This window comes from Thermobia domestica, chromosome 8 (genome assembly GCF_964235325.1).
Source record: "Thermobia domestica chromosome 8, izTheDome1.hap1.1, whole genome shotgun sequence".
NCBI lineage: Eukaryota > Metazoa > Arthropoda > Insecta > Zygentoma > Lepismatidae > Thermobia > Thermobia domestica.
In genome coordinates this window covers 1,033,361-1,060,289 of record NC_137461.1, presented here as the reverse complement: position 1 = coordinate 1,060,289, position 26,929 = coordinate 1,033,361, and the positions used below count along the sequence as shown (strand labels likewise).

General features: G+C 32.6%; 1 protein-coding gene across 2 annotated transcripts in view; it reads right to left on the bottom strand.

The window, feature by feature from the left end:
• LOC145691522 (uncharacterized) overlaps window positions 1-26,929 on the bottom strand; it is a 77,292-nt gene that overhangs the window by 39,558 nt on the left and 10,805 nt on the right. For both annotated transcript variants that reach the window (XM_081766931.1, XM_081766932.1), the window contains exons 3-4: window positions 25,651-25,697; window positions 21,186-21,221 (exon numbers count right to left, since the gene is read on the bottom strand). In XM_081766931.1, coding sequence (XP_081623057.1) covers window positions 21,186-21,221; window positions 25,651-25,697 — 83 coding nt within the window. The remainder of the gene's footprint in view (window positions 1-21,185; window positions 21,222-25,650; window positions 25,698-26,929) is intronic.

The window sequence follows — 26,929 nt, the reverse complement described above, 5'->3', positions numbered from 1 at the left end:
AAGTTTTATAGTATCATTTGCACCAAATGTTCCTCCGACTGATGCATCAACAACTTCAAAAGTCATATGACAATCTGCTTTGTGTGGATGTATAAAGCCATCCCCCACATCGAAATCAAACTCAATATCTTTGTTAGCTTCATTCAAATTATTAAATGTTCTTGTGTTAGCTTTAAAGCTTTGTAACTCGTAACTCTCAACACTATCCATTTATTATAAAGAAAATCTTGAAACAACGCTTTTATGGGATATACCCATAAAAGAATCATACATAATAACAATTAAAAACTTATAATCCCCATCCTAACTTAACCTTAGCATTCATAGCAGTACCAACCCCAAAAGCAGCTAATCGTTCACCAATTGACGCATCACTACTAAATGCTCTATTCCATGCTTTAGTTTCTAGTTCCTTATCTGCAATATGTCTTGACTCTGTATCTTTATTGTCTCTGTAGTATATATTGTGTTCTTTACAAGCCTCATCTAATGGGTTAATGCCGTCATCACCTCTCTCTAACCTTTCTTGAAGCTTAGTCCCAGGCCCGCAAAATCTGAAACCTGGAATATGTAATTCAAATGGGAGTTTATTAATCAAATTATTTACTAATCCTTTTCCAAGCTTCTTATCATTCCAGAATCGTGGTGGTAATGTATTTAAGATTTTAATCAAATAACCTATACCTTTTGGATCATTAGGAATAAACTGTGAAAGCTTATTATTAATCATACTCACTATACCTACTTTCTCATTATAAAAGTTATTATTACCAGCCTTTTCTTCTCCATCTATAACTATTAACCGATCAATTAACTTTCTCACATCATCCATCCATACATATTCTTTATGTATCTCGGTATATTGTTTAATTCCTTCACCAGTCCTTTTAGGAGTTGGAGGTAAAGATGGTTTAATATAATTATCTCAAATAGGCTTGATAATATTAATGTACTTAGAACCTCTATTAGATGCTACTTTTTTATCTCGATTATATTTTTGGAAGGCAGCATCTGATTCTATTATTATTTCCTTGTACTGTTCAAAATCATCATCATCATAATCTTCAATGGTTTTATTAGTATTCATCGTTAACAATTCCCATAGACCTTCTGTTCCCTTATAAGTTTTACCATTAATTATCAAATCATCATCATTCACTTTAACTTCAGAATTTCCCATTTTATTTATTATTTTTCCATCTTCTTCTACAGTTCTTATTCCAAACACACTATCATTTCTTTTACTATAATATTTCGTTGCAATCTTACCAAATGATTGTGCTGTTGTTAAAGGCTCTACTCCTTCAACTTTGTCGTTAATTTGTTTTCTCATTTCTTTTATTTCTCCTGTTATAGGCGTATCACTACTACTTGACGAACTATCATAAGTTATCTTTTTAGGTGTTTCTAGTAGACTAGGATCTATTGAAGCCGTCTTATGTACAACTGGAACAAGTTCAGTTATTAGATTTTTATTTTGTTCTGCTACTTCTTTGATCTCACTTCCTAAGTTTTGAATAGCATCAATTACAGGTTGTTCTTGTGTCTTAAATTTATCATATATACCTGCTCTTTCTTTCTTCCAAGATTTGAAGCCCTTTATCAAGAACTCCTTTAACTTGATATTCTTATTAATATCTTTCTCATCCATTTATTATATAGGAAACGAACAAACGTCAGTAAACGTCAAAGAACATCAATAAACGTCAAAGAACATCAATAAACGTCAATAAACATCAAACGTTTAAGAAGTGTTTTATCTTGTTCCTATACTTACCATTGTTTACCTTCCTTGTCATATCAATTACTATAAAACCATAATCTTCTTGCCAACATTTTGAACATATCTCTTTAAATTTATCATAAGACACATCTCCTCCAACAAACTCATTATACACATGTTTAAGATTAGTATCATCTTGTCTGAATATGCATAGGAAGTTAACGTTATCTCTTATAAGCTGTTTAGGTACTTTTGAATATGTTTGTGCAAGATAGAAACAGTCTAAATGTCTATGCCTACCTCTTGTAAAGTAATTTCTAACAGTATCTTGATTTTCCAAAATGTAATCGTCAAACACTACTACAGAGTATTTTTCACATTCATCAATAGGTACAATAGAATCATTACTGCTTAAGAACGTTGCTATTTGTTTCTTAAACTTTAGTTCTGCCTTTTCAAATCGATCTTTTAACTGCTCATACTTTGGCTGATTCATGCTTTTAGAATATATATAGAAGTAATTATTGTTTAACCAACCTGGATGTAATAAAAAATTAAATAACAAAAACGTCTTACCACACCCAGATGAACCCACGATAAGGCATCGAATATCATCAGGTATAAGTTCTCCATTTCTTTTCTTAGCTGTTGTTTCTTTTATCATCTCTTTTACATCCCAATTAATAGTTTTCTTACTCATTTATTATAGAGAAAATCGACTTTTTATGATCTTATATCTTTAAGTTGTTCTCTGATCTTAAGCAACGTATCTTTTATATATTCGTTATCCATTTCACCATTTAATGTTATTATCATCTCTAACTGTTCTTTAAATGAGTTAATACAAGTGACAATGGTTTTATATTCGTCTTTTCTTTTGCTTATGTTTAACTTAGAAAACAAACCTGTTATTATAGCACTTCCAGTTGCAAGAGACGTTGTTAATATCGAGTAAATTGTTACAGGTATAAAAATATTAATAAACCCAGTTGTTGCAGAAAGTATAACTGACAAGGTGATCAAAGTGTAGTATGCATACTTAACAATTCGTAGTTTTCTCTTTTTCTTCTTTAAACTGTATTCTAACTTTTGAATAACATCTTCTATTAACTTGATTAGTTTTTCTCTTGGAATATCTCTAGGTAAATCAAACTCATTCATTTATTATATAATAAATGGCTAAGGTATTTAAGTTAACGAGTGATACTTCTGTTTTAAAGAAGAAACTCCATTACGAATTAGACAACAGTAGCAACTATTTAAGTATAGGACTAGTTGGGTTTTACAGTACATATCTAACTCCAAACATAACAACAGAAAAAAACAGTTTCTCATATGGTAATAGACAAGTTTTTATACCAGAAGCTCAATATAATTTAAAATCACTTAATGAATATTTAAAATCTCAATCCATCAACATAACATTATCAGAAGATCATTTAAGAAATAGAGTTAAAATTGAAACTGATAGTAATGATGTTACAATTGGGAGTATAGGTACTGTCCTCGGGTTTAATGTTTTTGAAGTTTTAGAAAAGAACAAAACACATATTGGAAGTAAGTTGCCAAAGTTTCATCCGTTTGATACTATAAATGTTCACTGTAATATAGCAGATGGCATGTTTGTGAAAGATACAGAATATACACATAGGGAAACAGGAATTTTAGCATCATTCAAAACAGATGCTGAGTTCAAACATAGTATTATTTACGAGCCTACTTATCCATTATTTTTCCCTATATCCAAAGACAAGGTTGACAATTTTGAGATAAGGATAACAGATGAGAATGATTCCTTAATTGATTTTGGTGGAGCAACAACAACTGTATTTTTACAAACTAAGATTTTCTCTTAAATAAATAGGAAGATGTGTTCTATTAAAGGTTGTATGTTTAGTGTTCCTTATTACGAACTAAAGGATTTAAATATTGATCATGTATTAACAAAGATACAACTTAGTGATAAATCTAAGAAAATTAAAGAAGGTAAAGGAATGGATTTAACTTTAACTACTGCAGAAATGAAAAAGATTAAGAAAGAGCATATGGGTGGTTTTATCTTTACAATTCCAGCCATTTTAGCAGCTTTAGGAGCAGTTGGCTCATTAGCAGGTGTTGCAGCAGCGATTACTAAAACTGTACTGGATGCTAAGAAGAATAAACAAGAACTTGAAGAACAAAAAAGACACAATATGGCTATGGAAGAGAAGCAGGGAGCAGGTAAACCAAAGAAATCAAAAAACTAAAACCATATACCAACTTCGATATAGAGAGGTTGGTTAAAGAATTAAAGATAAAACGATTTAGAGGTGTATTTATGAGTGATGAACTTCCACAAAAACCCTATGTGCATGAGTGTGGTGTAGTTAACCTCGATACATCAGAAAACATTGGTACTCATTGGATATGCTATTGGAAAGATAACAACGTAAAGTACGTGTTCGATTCTTATGGTGGTGTTCCTCCTAAACAACTAGTACAATCTTGGTACCGAAAACTTATTTTACAATGACGATCGAATACAAGACTTTAGTTCAGTTATATGTGGTCATCTTTGTGTTAAGGTTTTAAATCTTCTAAATCAAGGGTATTCTTTTAGTGATGTTATGTATATGATTAAAAATGATTAAATATTATTAAGTTTAAGTACTTTTATGGTTTATATTCATAAAAGTTTTGTTTTAAGATAAATATGGAAGCTATACACAATAGATTTTTAGATTATTTTGAGAAAAATGAGGATGAACTAGATGCACTAGTTAGATTTAATTTTAATTGGTATTTTCGGGATGTTAGTAAGATAGACTTAAAAGATAAAAACAACGCATATACAGTTGTTCAGTTATGGAAAATGTTAATACCTAAATTTTTGTATACGGAAGAAGAGTTGGTAAAGTTATATCCAATAATTACCTTAAAGGATATGTTATCAAATTATAACACCGGACCATTAAAATGCAGTAATTGTGGTAGTAAGTCATTAACAAAAGGCAGGAGTACATATATTTGTCATAATTGTTCTGTAGCGAATGGTTTTGTTTACAGTACTTGTGAAGGAATGAGAGCTGCTTGCGTAAGAAAACCATGGTATGATACTATAAAAAGATTTAAGTTACAGTTATCTCGTTTACAAGCTTTACAGTATAGAATTATTCCTGAAGAGGTGTTCAAGGTGTTAAATGATGAATTTAGAGATATATCAAAACATTTAATATCAACAAAAGATGTTCTAGAAGTATTAAAGAAAAACAAATATACAAAATATTATGATGATGTTTATTTAATACACTATCACCTTACCGATCAAAAACCATTAAACTTACGACATATGGAAGAAACACTTATAACGGACTTCGAAAACTTATACAAAACCTTTAAAGAACTGTATCCGAAAAGAGTATTGTTTATTAACTTAAAATGTGTATTATACTATGTGTTGAAAAAGCACGATGTTCATGTTGATATTGATTTTAAACATTCATCTAAACAAATAGAGATGTTAAAGAAATGTTTCGAAAAATTAGGTTGGACATTTTCTGTATAATAAATGAGTATGGATATATTTGGTAATGTTAAAGATAGAAAAGATAATGTTGATATTAGTGAAGAAAAATTAAAATTGTTGGAGAATTTAAATGATGTTGTTAGCGTAAGTCAACTTAGATCAATAGAAACCCAATTAGAGAACGATAGAAAACGATTTGAAGATGCATTAGAAACGTTACAAGACACATACATAAAGAAAGAAGATCTTCAAAAGGTTAGGATGGATACTACTAAATTGATTATGCAGAAAGAAACTGTACCTCTACTATATCGATTAAGAGCTAAAAACGTTAAGGAGCCAATCTTTAGAATATTTAATCTTTCTAACAGTTACAAATTTCTCTATAATGGGAAAATAATGCACATGGATTTAAGTTTGGATAAATACTTTTTAGACATATATTTAGATGATACTTTGATTGAAAATATACCTTTTGGTTTTAAGAAGAATGATATAATAACGATTAAACCAACTAAAAATTCGGCTATGGAAGAAGGTCAATTATTGTTTGTTGTGATGTACATAGAAAGAGAGCTTTCCTAAAGACGTTAGTGATAAATTTTAATTTTTTTGTTGATTTTCTATACAATAAATAATGATGATGTATTGTGTTAAGTGTAAGAAGTTAACAGATACGGAGAAAGATACTATTAGAATTGAACAAACAAATAATGGAAGATATCTAAAGAAAGGTATTTGTTCTGTATGTGGTGTTACTAAAACTCAATTCGTTAAAAAGCCTGATTGACTAGAAGAAGGTAAAGGTGTTAGAGAAGACATTATAGAAGAAATTCACAAACCATCTAGAAAAAACTTTGACAGATTAAGTGTAGTTATAAAAGGTATCGATGATCTTTGGCAAGCTGATCTTGTTGAAATGGATAGTGGAGTATTAAAAGGTGTTTCTAAATTAAATAAAGGTTATAAGTATCTGCTAACGATTATAGATGTGTTCTCTAAATATGCGTTTGCTGTTCCCGTTAAAGATAAAAGTGGTAAGAATGTTACAGAAGCATTCGAATCCATATTAAAAACGAGAAAACCTAGTAACTTACAAACAGATCAAGGTAAAGAGTTTTATAATAAAGAGTTTAAGAAGTTAATGGATGAAAATAAGATTAATCACTACTCAACCTATAGTGGTAAGAAAGCTTCTGTTGTTGAGAGATTCAATAGAACACTTAAACAGAACATGTGGAAGAAGTTCACAACACAAGGAAGTTATAAATGGATAGAGATAATACCAACATTGGTTAGTGAGTATAATAATAGAGTACATAGAACAATTGGTTTAAAGCCTATAGAAGTTAATAAGAAGAATGAGCGAACAATATTGGAAAAAGTGTATAAAAAAGAATATAGACGTGTTAAATCTAAATACAAATTAGGTGATTATGTTCGTATAAGTAAATCGAAAGGGTTATTTGAGAAAGGATATACACCTAATTGGTCAACAGAAGTATTTGTTATTAGTGAAGTTATTCCATCTAATCCACCTACGTATAGAATTAAAGATTTAGAAGAAGAGGATGTACAATGTAGATTTTATGAACCAGAACTATTACAGACGAAACATAAAGATGAATACTTGGTGGAAAAGGTGTTGAGAAAGAAAGGTGATAAAGTATATGTTAAATGGCTAGGGTTTGATGATTCACATAATAGTTGGATAGATAAAAGTAATGTTGTAGTGTAAAATATAAATGTTTGTCTTTTATGGTTATTATTCCATAAAAGACGAATACAGGTTAATTCAATGCTACTAAGCTATGTCAAGATTGTGATGCTCCGGCAAAAAAAATAAAAAAATAAAGATTTTCTATATAATAAATATAAGTACTATGGATAATTCGTATAGTTTAAATGATATTTGCTATGAACAGATTAAAGATGATTACTGGTACGGTCTGTTTGGTGACTTTAGACTGATTATAGATAAGAAGACTGGTTACTTCAATGCTACTAAACTGTGTCAAGATGGTGGTAAGAGGTTTGATAACTGGCTGAAAAATAAAGAATCAAAAGAGTTATTAGATTACTACAACAAACTTCGAAGTCCCTCCGAAGCTAGGAATTTCAGAAACTCATCTTATACAGTAAAACTAGCTGGTAACGAAATAAACAATCTAATCTCAGGAACATATGTGTACAAAAGAATTTTCCTAGCTATTGCTTTTTGGATATCACATGACTTACGAAAAATGTTCTGTAATCATCGAAGACTATTTCGTTTCTAATTTTAAACAGATTCAAGAAGACCAAGAAGAGTTGCAAAGAAGAGTAGAAGAGATAGAACAAACAATGGAGAGATTGTGAATTCAAAACGAGAGCTTAAAAGAAATTGCAGCACCATATACAGATGATGTTTCAAAAGATAATTGTCCAATCATATATAAGAAGAACAAACCTAATGATCCTTTCCCTTATTATGCTATCAGATGTCAAAAGAGAAGTCTATATAAGCCTCCTAATGAAGCAGAAGAAAAATATCCGAATCATGTAATAATATATGAAAAGTTTAGAGATCCTAACAGTATTAAGCTATTCAATCTAATGCAGCAAGAACTAGATATTCGTAAAGGTAAAGGGAATGAGTTTTGGACATCACTATCAGAAAAAGAATTGGTTAAAGAAATTGATTGTTTATATGATAGGTTATTATCTGATAATTAAGGTTAATATTAAGTAATTAAAATTACAATTTTTATGATATAATAATCATAAAAGATAATTAAGGTTAATATCTAATAATTAAGGTTACGACTTTTATGATATAATAGTCATAAAATGTAATTAGTTAAACATTTAAAAAACCATCTGCTGTAACATCGAATGCTAAATTCAATATACCACCTAAATCAGGATTATTATGATATTTTCTTATTATAACTCTCCAATCTACGTAATGTCTAAATAAATATATAAACTCTACAGAGAGGTGTTGAAAAATTGAAATGTTATGCCAATGAACTCTGTCTTTGAACTCTGCAATAAATCCTTCTGTTAAATTTTGAAATATTGAAATTATTTCTCAATCTACTTTGTCAGCGTAATCTCTTATAAGGTTTTCTGATAAATGTTGAGTTCCAGATAAGCGTCCCCAAGAAACTTTATCTGCATGTTCTCGTATAAAGGCTTCAGAGAGTTTGTTTCCATAAGATATAGCATCAAAATCAACTTTATCTATAAACTCATTAATAAATTCTTCAGATAGCTTTTGGTTATACGATACTTCCTTCCAATCAACTCTATCTGCAAATTCTCTTATAAAGTCTTCTGATAAGTCTTGGCTTCCTGAAATAATCTCCCAATCAACTTTATCAGCTAATTCTCTTATAAACTCTTCCGATAACTTTTTCCATAAACATATTTCGTTCAAATTAACTTTCTGCAGATATTTACGTATGAAGTCTTCTGTAATGTGATCATAGTTATATTCCCCCTCATAATCATCATAACCTATAGATAACCATTGTTCATTAGTCAGTGAATCTATTATCTCATCAGACAAATTCATAACATTTGCATAGAGAATGTTTTGTATAAGAAATGAGTTCTTTTCTTTATTGGCTTTCTTGAACAAATGATCTAACATACCTATGGAGATGCTAAAATTTATTTTGTCTTCATCATTATAACCACCAATATCTAAATATTTACATACACAATCAAATACAGGTTTGTAAGATAATATTTCCTTAGCATTAGTCTTGTTTGTTTTTATTCTTAGATTTTAAATTTATTTCATTTTTTTGTTGGTTTTCTATATAACAAATATGGAGAAAGAATTTGATTTATTACATGATGGACTTAAACTTATTCATCATGATCTTAAACTCTTAGCAGCACTACTAGAGAAGCAAATAATGTTAAAGGAAAAAGAATTATTAATAATGCAACAAAAACATCTAATTTGAGTAGTGATGAATATAAATATGGTAGTGATGATTATGATGATGATAATGATGAGTAAGTTTACAAAAATGATTTAATTTTAATATGTGTATATGTGACTTTGATGGGGTATTCTCATCAAAGTCGTGTTCTAATACAACGCGTAATATGTAGACAATGGCAGGAGTGTACAATGTTAAGCGTTGTATTAGGATATATGGAACTAAAAATAGTACAAAAATGAACAGAAATAATCCGGCGAAGATAAAAATTGAGTAGTAGGATTTTATATATAATAAATAAGATGAGTAATTATAGTAAATTTACTGTAATAGAGTTAAGACGACAATGTAAAGAAAAGGGAATCAAAAGATATTCCCGATTAAGAAAAGCAGAACTAATAAACCTTCTTAAACAACATGACGATGAACAAAGCAGAAGGCAGATTAGAGATATATTCCCCTTTAAACAAGAAGTAATTGAAGAACCGAAACCGAAAAGACCTAAGCTAAAAGTTGAATTGAAAGAAACCTCATTGAAATATAGATTACAGACATTTAGAATAGAAAACATTGATGGTTATAAAGATCCTTTGAAATTCTTAAGTGCAAGTAGTAGGATTGTTAAAAATAAAATCAAGGACAGTTTTAAACTTTTCAATGCGCTTAAAGTTAATATGTCATTTATTTGTAAATTTAAAAAAGAAAATACGATACAAGAACATAATTTTAAAACTTCAAATGAAATAATACTCGAATTTACAGATGTATTTGGTCTAGGAATTAATTCGTGCGGTTGGTACGCACACATTGAAGCTGTAGTACAAACACAAAATACATAAATACCTTAAGAAAAATATTGTCCATCGCTAGCCACCACTTTCGCCCATCTGTCAGGCAATGTACGGATTCCGTGGCGAAAGAAGTCCTCATCCTTGGAAGCGATCCAGTCAGAGACCCATGTTTCGATATCTTCTGAAGAAGTAAACCGCTGTCCAATCAAATCGTTGTTCATGCAATCGAACAAGTAGTAGTCCGAAGGAGCAACGTCTGGTGAATACGGCGGGTGGGGTAAAACTTCCCATCCGACATTTTCTAAATAGGTTTTGACCGGTTTTGCGACATGTGGGCGAGCGTTATCATGTTGAACAATAAGTTTATCATGTCTGTTCTCCCGTTCTGGCCAGAGCGTGCTTCAGACGCATTAATTGTCGTCGATAACGTTCTCCATTCATAGTTTCACCCGGTTGCAGCAGCTCATAGTACACCACACCTTTCATATCCCACCATATGCACAGCATAACCTTTGCACAGTGAATATCTCGTTTTGGTTGTGATGGACCTGGTTCACCTGGTTTCACCCAGGCCTTTTTTCGTTTAGGGTTCTCGTAATGGATCCACTTCTCATCACCCGTAATAATTCGATGCAGAAACCCCTTTCTGCTCTGTCGTTGAAGCAGCAATTCGCAAATGGTTTTTCGTCTTTCAACGTCTCTGTCTTTCAATTCATGTGGAACCCAATGTGACATCTTTTGAATCATTCCCATGGCTTTCAAGCGTTTGGAGACTGTTGTTTGATCAACGCCTAATGCTGCTGCAAGTTGTTCCTGCGTTTGACACGAATCCTGCTCGAGCAATGCTGTCAATTCTTCGTCTTGAATTTTTTTTGGCTGTCCAGCTCGCTCTTGGTCTGCCAACCCGAAATCACCACTTCTAAACCGTGCAAACCACTTCTGACACGTTCGCTCAGCTAGAGCATGGTCACCATACACTTCCACCAAAATACGATGACTTTCAGTCGCACGTTTCTGCATGTTAAAGTAATGCAGTAGGACACCCCGCAAAAACACTTTATCAGGCACAAATTGCGCCATGTTCACTTAACTACAAACTGGTGTTGTTGACGCTTTACTCCACTGCCCTATACTACGAACGATACGCGATGACAGGGGTTTGCAACACATGTGTGGATACACGGAACTGTGGGACGCTCCGTTCGTTGCGCCATCTCTTGTCCACCCGCACGAATTAATTCCTAGACCAAATAGATGACTTTTGTAAAAAAGCTTCATACAAACTCATAAGAGAAATGGAAGAGTTTCAAAGTAAAGGATCTGGATGGATGTTACATTCTATAGACTTTTTAGAATTAAAAATTAATAAGTATGTATCAATGAGAGGTTCCTCTTACATAGAACTTCCATACATGATTAAGAAGAGAAGAGAATGTGTTAATATAAAGAATAATGATCAAAAGTGTTTCCTATACTCAGTCATATCTGCATTATATCCAGTTAAACATGGGCAACATGGAGACAGGGTCTCTACATATAAAAAACAGGAAGATAAGTTTAGAGATGTTTTTAAAGATATCCCATTTCCTGTACAAATTACTGATATAGCCAAGTTTGAAAAAAGAACTGATATTTCCATTAGTGTATTTAGTTTTGATGATAACTATTCAATTTTTCCACTTCGAATCGCACAAGAAAAGAAAGAAAAACATATTCATCTGTTATATCTTAAAAGTGAAAAGAAAACTCATTATTGTTGGATTAAAGACTTGTGGAAGCTTGTAGGCAATCAAATAACTAAAGATGGTCATAAAAGATTCCTATGTGAAAGATGTTTAGCTAAGCATTTTAAATCAGAAGAGTTATTAAAAGAGCATGAAAAAGACTGTGGATTATATTCAGCTGCAAAAATCGTTTTACCAAAAGAATGGAATAAGGTACTTGAATTTATTAATTATAAACGATCTTTGAGAATTCCATTTACAATTATTGCTGACTTTGAATCACTATTAAAGGAAATTATTACATGCCAACCTGATCCAGAAAGATCTTATTCAAACGCATATCAAGAACATAAACCAAATAGTTTTACATACTATGTCAAAAGCACTTTAGATTCTTATAAAAGCAAACCAGTAGAATATATAGGAGATAATGTATCAGATGTATTTGTAGAAAAATTAAAAGAAGAAGCTATTAAAATTGCAAAGATTTATGATACTTATAAACCTATGAATCACCTTACAGAAGAAGAAAGAAATATATTTGAATCATCTGAAAAATGTCATATTTGTGAAAGAACTTTTGAAGAACTTCCACGCTTATTAGAAAAGAAAATAGAGAGGTTAAATATTTTAACTAGATATTTAAAAAAGAAAATCGAAGAAGGTTATAAACATCTAGAAGAGGAATTGTATATGAAAAAAGATGATGATGATATTAATGATATAGATGACATATTAATGGATATAAAAGAGCAAAAGGAGGATATAGAAGTTATACTTGATGAATGTACTAAAGAATTGAAAAAGACTATAAACAATATAAAATCATGTATAACCAAAGTTGCTGATCATGATCATTTAACTGGAAAATTTAGAGGAGCTGCTCATTCTTATTGTAACATAAAATATACAAACCCAAGATTTATTCCTGTGTTCATTCATAACTTATCTGGATACGATACACATCTATTTATAAAAAGTTTAGGAGGCGGAGAATTAGAAGAAAAGATAACTATAATACCTAACACAGAAGAAAAGTATATTACATTCTCAAAAACGATAAAATACAAGAATAAAGAAAATAAAGAACGATCAATCCAATTAAGATTTGTAGATTCGTTTAGATATTTATCAAGAAGTCTAGCTGAATTAGCAAAAAATTTAAAACCAGAACAATTTAGAGAAACATTAAAATTCTTTCCTAAAAATGTAATTGATTTAGTAAAAAGAAAATGTATCTATCCATATGATTATGCTGATTCACCTGAAAAACTAGATGAACCTGTTCCACTATCTAGAGACAAGTTTAAGAATAGATTAACAGGAGAAGATATAAGTGACGAGGATTATAACCATCATCTATTAATCTGTAAGATATTCAATTTAAAAACCTTAAGAGAATATACTCAATTCTACAACAAAACAGATGTACTTCAATTAACAGACATTATTGAAAACTTCAGAGATACAGCTCTTAATACATATAAGTTAGATCCTGCATGGTATTTCACAAGTCCAGGCTTCTTCTGGGATGCAATGCTAAAGATGACACAACAAAAATTAGAATTGTTAACTGATTATGATAAACTGCTCTTTATAGAAAAAGGTATAAGAGGTGGAATTTCCCAATGTTCAAATAGATATGCAGTACCTAATAATAAGTATCTAGAAAATTATAATCCTAAAGAGAAAAGTTCTTACATAATGTACATGGATGCAAATAACGAATATGGATGGGCTATGAATCATCATATGCCTTATGGAGAATTCGAATGGAAAAAGGTTATTAATGGTGTAAATGATAAATACTGGATAAATAAAATATTAGAGACAGACGATGAGTCTAATACTGGATATATACTAGAAGTCGATTTAGAGTATCCAAAAGAACTTCATAATAAACATTCAGATTTGCCATTAGCTCCTGAAAATTATATAAACAACAAGAAACTTCCAAAATTATTAACAACACTTTAAGATAAAGAAAACTATATATTGCATTATCAAAATTTAAAATTCTATGTGTCACAAGGTCTCAAAATTAAAAAGATACATAAAATATTAGAATTTAAACAATCAGGCTGGTTAAAGAAATATATAGAATTAAATACAGAACTTAGGTCGCATGCAAGGAATGATTTTGAAAAAGACTTCTATAAACTAGCGAATAATGCAGTATTTGGAAAGACTATGGAAAACATAAGAAAGAGAGTAGATATAAGACTAGCACATAATGTAGAATTAGCAGAGAAACTAATAGCTAAACCTACTTTTAAAGATAGAACTATATTTTCTGAAGATCTAGCTGCTATTCATATGTATAAGACAAAAATTACTTTTAACAAGCCTATCTATGTTGGGATGTCTGTCCTGGATATATCTAAAATTTGTCTATATGATTTCTATTACAATGTGTTGAAGAATAAATATGGAGATAAAGTCAAACTATTAATGAGTGACACAGACTCGGTTATAGCGCATATAGAAACAGAAGATGTATATGAGGATATGAAAGCTATGTATGAGCATCTAGATACATCTGATTTCAAAGATAATAACAAATATGGGATAAAACAAGTTAACAAGAAAGTATTAGGAAAATTCAAAGATGAACTGAAAGGTGAAATCATAGGAAAAGTCGTAGGTCTCAAATCAAAGATGTATTCAATACAAGCACCTCAAATAGACCTCGAAGATAAAGACTTTAAAAGTAAATTTGATAAAGACAAATGTTGTAAAAAGGCAAAAGGAATAAAATCGAATATTGTTAAATCAGTATTAACTTTCAAAGATTACGAAGATTGTGTCTTAAAAGATTATGAATTATATAAAATGCAAAATACTATTAGGAGTAAAAGACATAATGTATATTCAGTAGAAGAAAACAAGCTAGCATTAAGCTCTTACGATGACAAAAGATACATATTAGATGATGGGATACATACTCTAGCTTGGGGTCATTATTCGATAGATTTAAGGAAAGAAGATTTACTAACAAAGCTAAAAGAACTAATGGATAGCTATATCAAAGGGAGACAAGAAAAAGAAAAGCGAAGAATAGAAAGTTTAAGAAATGTTTAGATATAAGTTTTAGATGTAAGTTTAGGTGTAAAATTCTTTTATGGTTATATATCATAAAAGTAGATTGAAGATGTATCCTGTATGGGGTCAATGTGGGGGGAAGATGTAATTTTCGATGTGTATAATTAGATTCTATGCTGGAGGATTTCATATATAAAAAAGCCTGGTTTGAGGAAGTGGCCCCAGATTGGTTTTATGAATATTATTATTATTATTATTATTATTATTATTATTATTATTATTATCGACAGCGTCTTTTCATTACGTGTGCATGTTTGACATGAAGCCAAAGAGAAGATCCATCATTCGTAGAAAGAATAAGAATAGTCAGTTACTTTAACTGTGGACGACAGCGAAAAATACGAAAAGAGTGATTAGCTGTAGGGAAAAGAAACAATACTTTCTCTCAAATGGATAAAAAACGAAGACGAGATAGATTCGAACTCGCATGGACGGCATGAAAAGTCATTACTGACTCACCGAACGTGTTTCAGTAACTTACTTATTGCTAATTTTACTTGCTTCACTCGTTTAACTTGCTTTTTCTAATAACTTATAACGACAGAGACACGAACACAGAAATATAAGGAACAGTTAAAAATCATAGATGCTCTCCCGCCGGGAATCGAACCCGGGACACCAGACACCAAAGTCCGCACGTGCTACCCACTAGACCAGAGGGGAGGGCACTGCTTATTTTCTGTGTCGTTAGGGATTAGGACCACTGTATTGCCAGCTATCACTTCTGTGGGTTGTGTACTATGATCACATGTTTCTTCTTTGCTGGAAGAGTTAAACCTACTTTCTATGTAATACATGAGGTATTTAGACCTACATGCTCTTCATATATTGTAATAAAAGGGTCATGCTGGGAATAAGAAAAAGAACATTCCTTGGACAAAACGGAAACTATTGGCATCAGAAATATTTATCTACGAGGCATGCGCAGTAGTATATTTCAGAATAGTTACTGTTTAGTTCAGTAAACGAAGAAAGGGGTGTAAAAAGCAAATATGTCGCGTCAACGAGATCGACCAGAGTTCACAGAGCGGAAGCAGATGTGTAGTAATACAACAACTTGGTTAAATTGATAATTGGTTCTTTATTCTGTAGTAGATCGTATCACAACTTTACGGAAGAGCAGAGAAAGACTTACTAACGCTGTCATATAGTAAGCTTTAGTAACACGATCATATAGACACAAATGGATGTAAATGTGAGTACTACAACTTGGATTTAACGAAAGCCGTTTAGATATTCAGTGGTTTGCAGGGTTGTATAAGACACAAAAAGATAAGACACAATACAATTCTTCATACCTCAGCTTCCAGTAACTAGATACATGCAATTTCTGGTTAGATACTGAAACTGCTGTCGGATTTTAATACATGACGTATTGCAGGATACAAAATCCTTTGCATTACTTGTTTGTTTGTAGACAGCTACTAGCTTAGTGTTCTGAAAGGTTGTGTATAAACTAGGGATAGCCAATTCCGGAATTACTACTTTCCGGACTCCCGGAGGTAAAACCGGACAAATTCCGGAATTCGGAAAATTCGTATTTTGGAATAATTCCGGAATTCGGAAAAATCCGGAATTTAGAGATTTCTGATTTCGTTAACATTCCGGAATTCGGAACAATCCGGAATTTTTCGAAATCTGGAGTTTTTCTCAATTCCGGAATTTTCTAAATTCCGGATTCTTCCCGAGTTATGGAATTTTTCTGAATTAGGGAGTTTAACTGAAATCCATAATTTTCCGAAATCCGGAAAGTGAAAGTTCCGCTTCCAAAAAATGAATTTATTTTGGTTAATATGAATCGTGGCGGAAATAAGTCTTTGACCTGGTAATGGCGACTGCTGTGAAAGAAGTGGGGTGTATGAGAATTCAGTCTGTCATATTTGTATTTTCGTGTGGAGAAAATAAAACTTGTGAACCAGCGGTTTTAGAACAACTCAAGTTATTAATGTAAACTTTTCCGACTTCATAAAAGAAATACAAAAGACATTTTGAATCGAAGAAATATAACATACAAGTTTGCAAGCGGAGACAAAGAAACCTAACGTAACCAGACTAAAAACGAATCTTTTACCGCGTAGCGATCGCGGTTCAGTGGTTAAGGTGCTTGTGCGAAAGCACATTGTATATTTTTTTACTTTAGGATTTTTTATGGCGATTGATCGGCAATAACATACGTTTTATTATATTCAGATATTTGAATACTCGGATGTTTCAATACTTGAACTATCAAATCTTCAGGAATAATAATAGTAATAATAATAAACTAATAATAATTATTATTATCTCGTAGAAGATTAAAAGCTAGGAGCTAATTATATCTCAGGTCATACCATTACAAGCAGAAACGTGACAATTTGGAAAGAATATTTCGGTTTGGTTTAATGTTGCTCACGAGAAGAGGAGTTTCTCATCTCGTTTCTAAAACAAATAAAATAACATGAGAATTAACATTTTACATTCGAGACGGGTTAAGGCTAACTCAAAATTTTCGTCTCTCTTTGGAGATGAGAATCGAGACAAGACGAAAAATATGGTAAACATTTCCCGTCTTGTCTCGATTCTCGAAATAGTGTATGTCCATTCTTTAAGTAACAATTGTTCTGTAGACTGAATCTCATAGGCTATTTCGTTACATTATATTTCAGAGCTCATTGAATTATGCTCTGAGTAGGTATTTTGTAGCAAAGCTTTTATATTTACCTCTGTATATCCTAAAAATTAGTTTATTATTTGCCTTACTGTTGCGTGATATTCAGTTATATTTATTACAGTTATCAAATATTACTAGCTAACTCGTGTGTGTATTTCGACAATATAATTTTATATTTTTATGTGGAAATAAGTAAGGCTGGCTGGCGCCCCCCCCCCACTAATTTTTTTCGATGCGCCTTATGGGTCCACAGTGTCCAACGTTGGTCCCATCTCACTATCACCTCCTGTTCTCTCGATATAAGTTATCGACATTTTGCCTAAAGATTGCTCTGCCGTGGCTCCATGACTACCCATGACAATGACTCTTCGTTCATTTTGCATTGAAATCGTTTATTTTCCTGATTACTATGAGTGCATACTGTCCAACTTTGCTCCCATCACTCTATCATTTCCCGTTCTCTCGATATAAATTGCTAATATTTTGTTTGTGAGGGAGATATGGCGTTACAATTATTACGTTTGAAGAAGAATTGAGGAAGATATTGCCTTGCCACAAACAACACCTATTATTATTATTATTATTATTATTATTATTATTATTATTATTATTATTATTATTATTATTATTATTATTATTATTAATATTTTACTTACCACTAATGTTGCCTACCTTTATTTGCAATGCAACGTGTTACTAAAAAGCAAATCAAATAACACTCCTCGCCATTCACGCTCCCGAACTCGAAATACATGACTTACAGTTCTCTGTGTTAGGGAAAAGCACATTTATTATATTATTCTTTCAAATAACACGTTTTACAAGTTACTTCACTTTCAATGTGTAATTTCATATCATCACTAACAATCATCTTGTTCCGATACGAAAATAACTCCCTCCTGAAAAAAAAAAAAAAAGCCTGACCGTAGCGAAAGGGCGTGAACCTTCTTTATGCGATTAATCGGGTCCAATATTTCAATAAGTCCCTGCACACAAATATCTCAGTAAAAGAGGAAAAGTTATTCAAACTTTCTGAATACCTATTTATGGGCGAACTTTGGTTCCCTTGGAAGTTTTTAAGAGTTTGAAGGGCCGCCATTTTGAACATTTTCATCTGATTATTCTGGTTAACGAACTCATCAAGATATTTCAACAATTAATGTTTGTGCCAAGTTTCGTCTCAATCCGCTGAAAATTAGGGTGGTTATGGCATTCACAAATAGCGTTATATATATATAAACACAGATAGATAGATAAATAGACACACAGAGGGAGAGAGAAAAGGTCAGAGCTAAACCGGGCCCCTTTGCAAAACGTATTGACCAGCCTAACCTAAACACAAACCTCTTAATTGCTAACGTAGAAACGTGGTCGGGAGGTGTAAAGCATGTAGGAATTGTATTTTTAATAACCATGAGTATGGATTCGAACACTCCACTTCCATGTTTTTCTTTTTCTTTTTTGCAGCTACATCGGAACGTTCAATTTTTATTCTTTACTAATTGCAAATGGCGTTTACATTCAAAATATGAGGAATTTTGGTGGCATTTGTTCGGATATTCTTCTCTTTCAAAATTAAGAAGAGAATAAAAGCAATACGCAAAGACAAAAAGTATTATTAGTACTAAACATTACCAATAATAATGCTACGAAAGATTAAATACGACCTCTTTTACCATCTCTCATTAGCTGTATGTATTATTAACAAAATTTTTTAGAAACGTTCTTGACGGGAATTCGAACTCGCGTCCTTTTCATTTGTAAGCCAGCACCTTAACCACTACACCAAGATCATGGCGTGGTGAACGTTTAGTTGTCGGCGTATTTGTTGTATTTGTGTTTTACGTTCCCACTTCGACAATTTTTACTCTTTTTTCTAAGTTTAACAGCTGTTTTTGGCTTTCTCTTTTGGTGTCGTCCTTTATTTACACTATGCACTATTCGTATTCACAGCTTGTGCTCCTCTGGAATGTCTTATTCAGATTAAACTTTTCTTTTTGCCCCTCAGTAAACATTTGATTGATTTAATTCTCATACTCTCCACGGATGAGCGCAGGAATGCCAGACTCGAAAGATAGGTGTGCATTTACTTTCCTGACAGATAATACATTTTTTTTTAAATAATTTGAGTTGTTGGCGAATAGCACTACAAATATATACAGAATACAAATACATTTTGTAATAAAAAGTTCTACTATTAAAAATAACTCCCAAAATAAGCAAAATTGGCGAAAAAAAAAGAATCAAAAAGTGTTACGTAACAAAGGGGGAAGCGGTCCGGCCTTGTGTTACGAAGTGTGAGAAGGGGGAGGGAGGGAGTAAAAATTGGTGTAAAAAAGCGTTACGTAATATGTGGACGGCCCCTTAGTGCTCTATGAAACTTTGTGACTAAATAAATAAATATTAATTTGGTGGTTTGCTGTAATTGAAACACAGCAATTGTATTTAATCGTGTTCGAAATAAAACATTCTAACAATTCCATTGAAGCTCTATCATTTGCAAGCTTGACACAACTAATCCTTGTCTTTTCTACAGTCCATGCCATCTTAACAATATTATAGGACTCCGGATGAACCAATATGCTGGGACCCCTTTGGCAACTACTCACAGGAATAAAATGTAAATTGACCTACATAAACGTAACATGAGACTATGACAGAGGTAGTTGCAATACTAATGCAGAGACAAAACACAGTGTTTAGTGTCTTGTGTGATACGAGAACATTGCAGCAAATATTGGTTTTTAGTTAACTATAGCCTACACTACTGTGTAGTAGAATTTGATTATGGGAAGTCATTTGACAGACACAGACGAGCATTGGGCCTCTATGCTCACGGGGCTTCCAGAGAAGACCCAAGCGATAGGATGACTGGACGATCTTAACCAGTCATTTCCAGCTGGTGCTCTGTAACGTTAAAGTTGTTCCTCGGACTGTTACTAAACCGTTTACATAGAGGAACGAGAAGGCAGCAAACTATCGTTATTAGAAGAGAGTGGCAACAGAAAAACAATGGTAGTCGATATTTTTACTGCGAGTGAATTCATGATGAATAGAACACTGCCAACATTGTTTTATTCCATTCATCTACGGGGCTGTGGTGGCTCAGTGGTAGAATGTTCACGTCTGGTGCATGTGGTTCCAGCTCGCGCCAAGTGAACTTTGTGATGGACAAGCACTGTTGTATGTGGGTTTTCTCGGGGTTCTATCGTTTTCTCCCACTTTCTTCATTCCACTATTTCATTAATTTCTCATTATCACTGTCTCCTTTAACCTACATAGCATACCGTGGTAAAACTTAAAGGTTTCATTTTCATCTACCTGGTTTCTTCGCCTTTTTCTTCATGTTCTCTTCCTGTTCGTTCTTATCTTAAAAATCTGCGCCTAGTCACACACTGATAAGTTTAAATTGAAAGATCTTATACAGAGAGAGTATTCTTCACTATGACATCTAAATACTTGTATACACTCGTATTAAATAATTTTCCTCAAATTCTCTCTCAAGTACAGTTTTTTCCCATTGTTCTGCTTTTCTAACTATTACATTATGATACCAACACGTGTAAGTTTCTGACAAGTCTCTGATCCTTCCATTCCAAAAATGTATTAAAACTTTTTAGTTAATTCTGTGAACAGTCTTTTCTATATCAATGATTACTACATACGTTTCTATTAAAAGTTACAAGAATACCCTAGAAATGAATACATCATTCTTAATATTTTAGAACCAACACTAGAAAGATCGTACTTACAAAGTTGGCTTTTTGCAAATAACAGGATTGGAAACACTGTAATGTAAAGAGCGACATACACATTAACTGTCTGTTTTAGAATATGGTAAAAGACAACTAAATATACATAATGAAATCAAAGATACAGTACAATCTAGACCTAGACCTAGATTTATTTTTCTGTACAAATTATAACAACAGCATCAGCTATAATAATCATATTATCAATCTGGCATCTTAATTTAGTTTTAGTTCCTAATCAGAAACTGTGGTTACATTATTTTTTTAAATCACAGAATCCGGGGATATTTTGAATATGTTATTCCTGCTTGCGATAATGCTTTCTAAATTAAATCCACTTAATTTATATATATCACAATTATTTTTTTAAACATTTGCACTCATCGCACGCTAGATGCAATATATAGTATGAAACTAGGATAGATTTCAAAACTATGGCAATTTAATTATAAAACTGGAGTAGTGAATGTATCACATTCACTTGTAATACCTGAATAAGGTCGAATTTGGAACTATATCTTAACAGGCCCGTAGCCAGCCCCAAAATTTAGGGGGGCCCGGTAGAAGTTAGGGGGGGGGGGGCGACCCAATCTTATTATACTTCATCACCATATTATAGTTCATTTGCAAGCCTACCGTCAAAGTTTATGGGGGCCAGCCAAAGTTTAGGGGGACCCGGCCCCCCTTGCCCCCTGTGGATACAGGCCTGTTTCTTAACGCCATGTATCCATGTGAAGAAATATTTCTCCTTATTTATTAAAGTTCTTGCTGAAACTTAATCAAAATTGAACCCAAAAGTTGAAGCTAGTTTGTACAGTTTATGCGTTTCAAGAAAGATAACGACGAAACGGGAACTTATTCTTATGACATTGTATCAATACAAAATATCCAATTTTCGCTATATATTATCGTTTTTGCTTCATGGCGATCAGTACTGAAGCCGGAAATTGTTTTGTTATTACTTCCGCTTTGAGTAGAAGGATAGGGGTAAGTATGAAACCTGAATCCACATCTAGAACTCAGTTCTTAGTATCTCCTACCATTTTTACTTTATGAAGAGAAATATAGAAACTGAAGTTGTAGTAGACTTCTACAATTTGTGGTTTTCTAAAGAGATGTAGCAGATGGAATTTATCTTTCAGATGCCAAATCATGTTCATAAAACAGCTTTTTCCTATCTATTATCGTTTTCCTTAATAATAAGAACATCAACATGAAATTGGAAATAGTTTCCATAAGTAGAAGCTTTACTTTCTTTATACTTAAACACAAACAAACTATTTGCTGAGCAAAACAATCTATTCACATAAAAAACTACATACGTGTTACAGTTTCGCCAACTAACATGTGTGTAGTTTATGTGAATAGATTGTTTTCCTCAGCAAATAGTTTGTTTGTGTTTAAATATGGAGATAGTTGATTTCTTGTGCTTCGTTCTTGAACAGAAGAGATGAAGCGTATTCTTTGTTGGCAGCAATGAATCAGTGGCAATAAGAAGATTAAAGGACGAAAGAACATTATTCAACGCTTTTATTGATCTTTAATAATTACAATAGTTTTTACAGTAACTGGTTTTTTGGAATTTAATATTTGTTTTGGATATATACGACAGTCCCGTATATCCACATTCCTATTAACCGAACTTCCAGGTTAACCGAATCGCTAAAACATACCTCTACCAATGCGCGACTTTTATTTGAAAACACCAAGAATGAGGACAGTGTTTGCTTTTGGTAATGAAATGAAATATTTTACTTTTACGCCCCACGATTTGCTGTGTAGTCTAAAAGAGACGCTGATGGTGACAATGAATGAAATGGTAGAATAAAGAAAGTACCGGAGAAAACCGATGTAGGCGGTTTTCGTCTACCAGAAAGGCACCTTGACATGAGCTTGTATCGGACCAGGGACCCCATTCACAGAAGTGAATGCTTTACTACTGAGCCAACGCAGCCTCTAGGATTTATTTTGGTCTAAAAGTTATTTATGAGAGAGTAAGTTCGCTGTATTCATCCATTCACTTTTTTTTTTTTTTTTTTTTTTTGCACATGTACTGTAATAAACTGTAAAGGTCAGAAGAGTCAAGAAACGATTGTCTGTTGACTTTTATATATAAATATATAACGCTGTTGGTATATCATAAATCTTTTATTTCGGTTTAACCGAATTTTCGTTGAACCGAAGCAGCATCGGTGTCATCAATTTCGGTTAAACTGGACTCTCGTGTATTTTAATAGTTTGTAAATTTTATAGTTGTTTTACATTACGTTTGAAACCAGTGTATTTAAGGAGTCGTTGTAGAAGTTATATTTAATAAAGTGTGTACATTATTATGTGAGTAATTCTGGATATTTGTTTAGGAGTAAGTAACAACATTTTGAAGGTAGGAGGATGCCTTGGCGGCCACAACGTTCTTGGGAAACTGAATTTATATCAAAAACTGTTTCCAGCTAACTCTTACCGTCTAGACTCTGATATATGTTAACAGACATAACCATTCTATAAGACATCCGATACTCATGCAAAAACTAGCTTGGAAGTCTAAAAATTATGGTGTGTGACTTCCATCAAATTTTTCCAAAGAAATTGTAATTGATGTATAATATTTTTTCTCGAGTCATCATTTCATGTGCTCTCCTTCTTAAGAATTTTTGGGAATTCACTTTCTATGGCGAACTGGAGGGAAACAAGCATTAATGCGATTATGTGTATTTCATTTCTGATGGCAGTTAAATCTGTACTGACAAAGAAAAAAAAATTGACGAAAACAATAGAAAATATAGAACGAATAGAAGTTATACGAGCGAAATGAAGCTTGTGATAGACGTTTTTATACCAATTCCCGGACACAATCTATCAATAATAACAATAGGTAAAACAGTAGCTCAAACTAAACAATATTTCCATTCGGAGAAAGAGTTTGAACTGCTGGGTTAAATATGGCTTCCTAGCAATCAATCGTTCTAAATTTAATATGGTACTTTCTAGTTAAACGACGCTTTTATTACCCAATCATCAAGAATTGAATTTCTTTAAGACATTTAATTAATAAAATAGTTGGACACTTAAATTAGTAGACCTACATAACTGGTTGATATAAAAATGTTAATGCACTCATGTCTAAAAGTTAAAGATTACGATTAGGAATTCCATTTCTGAGCCTTCGCATCTATGGCCATTTTAGCGACGACGGATAATGTCCCTTGGCGAACACACTATCCGGAAAAGTAGGAAGGAAGAAATAAAAGGCCATGTAAGGAAGCGGAACCCACTATCCGGACAGTTGCATGGTGTGAATGAGGAAACCCGAGGAAAGTCTAACTTAGGATGATTGACCGTGATTGATCGGGAATCGAACACGGTAACGCTCGCACCAAAGTCGACAGCGTTAGTGACTACACCACGCGCGGCCACAAGAACACCATAAGGAATTGCACACGAATTAAAGACTAGAGACCGAAGCCTATATGCGAAATCCAACGTGTGGCAAAGATATCTGGAAGTAAGGAAGGTCGTTCGACACTGACCCACACCAAATATCGATTGTATAGTACATAGTAACCACACTGAACTATGCTCTATTAAGTCCCTCGTTGCTAGGTGATGTCACCATGTGAGTTGAGGCACTAGACTGATAATCGTGAGGCGGGGTTTGGAGTCCCTGTGAAAAGCGTTTTCGAATTTTGTGTTTTGTGATTGTGTGATTGTCGTTACACATAAAATAAAAAGGAGAATAAGATAACCAAAGATAGTTTATTGGTTGTATTAGAGTTGACTCTCGTATCAACAGCGAGTCTATATCAAACAAGGAGCTACAATTTAACGTGGGATCCAAACCGTATGAGCTCCCGCCAATAATCGAACCCGAATCTCATGCGCAGAAAACGCGTATGCAGAGCATATAGGTGCGACAGAGTTAAAGATAACAGAGGGCACAATTGTCCTGGTCGACGCAAAGTTTTAAAAAGTAGTATTTGGCAAACGGAAAGCCCCGCGTTCGAATCCACTGGTTCTCTATCCTGACTTTGGATTTTCCTCAGTAATATAGTCGAGTACTCCCTTGGTACTTTTAGATATAGACCCTGTCCGACTTCCTTCCACTTCTTTTTTATAGTTTGGAGATTATTTTAGAGTTGTTAATTATTCCAGTGTAAATTGTCTTCGTACACTGAATCTACAAGTTGGCTAAATACATTCAATAAGAAAGATTTAGAAAACTGTGTCAACAACAGTCGTCGGAAACACATGAGAAATTCTGCCAGGCATTACCTTAATCTATATTTACTGTACCATCATGCTGAAGGACCCGGTTGTAGAAGTTTCTATCATACTTTTAATGCAATGAGGACTTCCTATTCAAGTTTCTTAAAAAATTTAAATTTGTATATTTTTGTTCAGACAGAGGAGACAGTTTTGAACATGACTATCAATTGAATATCTTTCTCTTAAACTGTTAATTACGTACCTTGAGGCTCTGAAGAGAAGGAGGTGCGCCATTATATTGACGAAAACCTGGAAAAGGGAAACACATTTCTAGGTAAATGTTTACTTGTCAGAAAAGCTGAATACTTGTAAACTGCTATATAATAATTCGAGTATTTTCCTAGTACTATAGTCCAGAAGGTATAACCACAAACAGAATAAAATTTCCAATTAACTTAGGTTCTGTACTAGTCAAAGTAAAACCTTGAGATGCAAAGCACTATAACTCATACGATGAACTTTTGAAAAGTAAACGAATATGTCTTTTGCTCATTTCCTACGTATTTCACTACTTCAATTGAAACTTAAACAAAGAGTATAACGATCAGAGTAGGTGAAAATTCCCGTCTTTGTAACGTGGCTTGAAATGAAGTGATAAATGTAAACAAATTACAAAGATACACTGCTGGTCATTAAAATTGAAATTAGGAAACAGAAAAGCTTGACACGCTTAATTCAGTACATAAGTAAGTTATGATATGGTAATGAAATTATCGTACTCTCACTCTGTACAATCTGTATCTAACACACAGAGTTATGTCCTGGTAGTTTAAACTATTCCTGTCATTTATTCTTGGTTTTGCAAATTTCGCAAAGAGTAGTCAAATAAATTATTTTTTTTTTAGCTTAAGGTGGATCACCACCCGGAAGTCAGTACATATTTTAGGTCATTGTCTTAACTAATGCGCAATAAACGTTACATATTATAAATATTGTACTATAAGATAGAGTAATGTTTCAGCTACAGCACAAGACACTGATTCATTTGGTTGTGTCTCCTGATATCGAAAAATGTAAGAAATAAAAGAAAATATTTTATTCGTTTTACAATGAGCACACGAGATGGCACTTGCTGTAAGATCTTACTTGAAGTGCTCAGTTTTACGAAATGTTTCTTTGTATGTGTAAAGTATTATAAAGTAACGATCTTATTACGAAATAGATATATTGTTTGACCGTTTATTGTGTTATGCCTCATATTTTATTTAAATATTAATTTACATTTAAGGAAATAGATTTTGAGACGAAATTTGCGCAGAACGCCATAATGCGTTGTTACCAAATTTGTACGTTTACTGTAGTAGTCACAATAAGAAAATTTCTTGATTCTAGCGTTGCAGTTCGAGAAGCGGAATTGCGGTAAGGGTCGAAAACTAATTTCTCTAATAAGTATCCAAGAAGGATTCCATGGTTACTTCCTTATTATCTGGCATCAGTGAACACTCGACACTATCTGGCAACGCCACGTTATTCAAGCAACG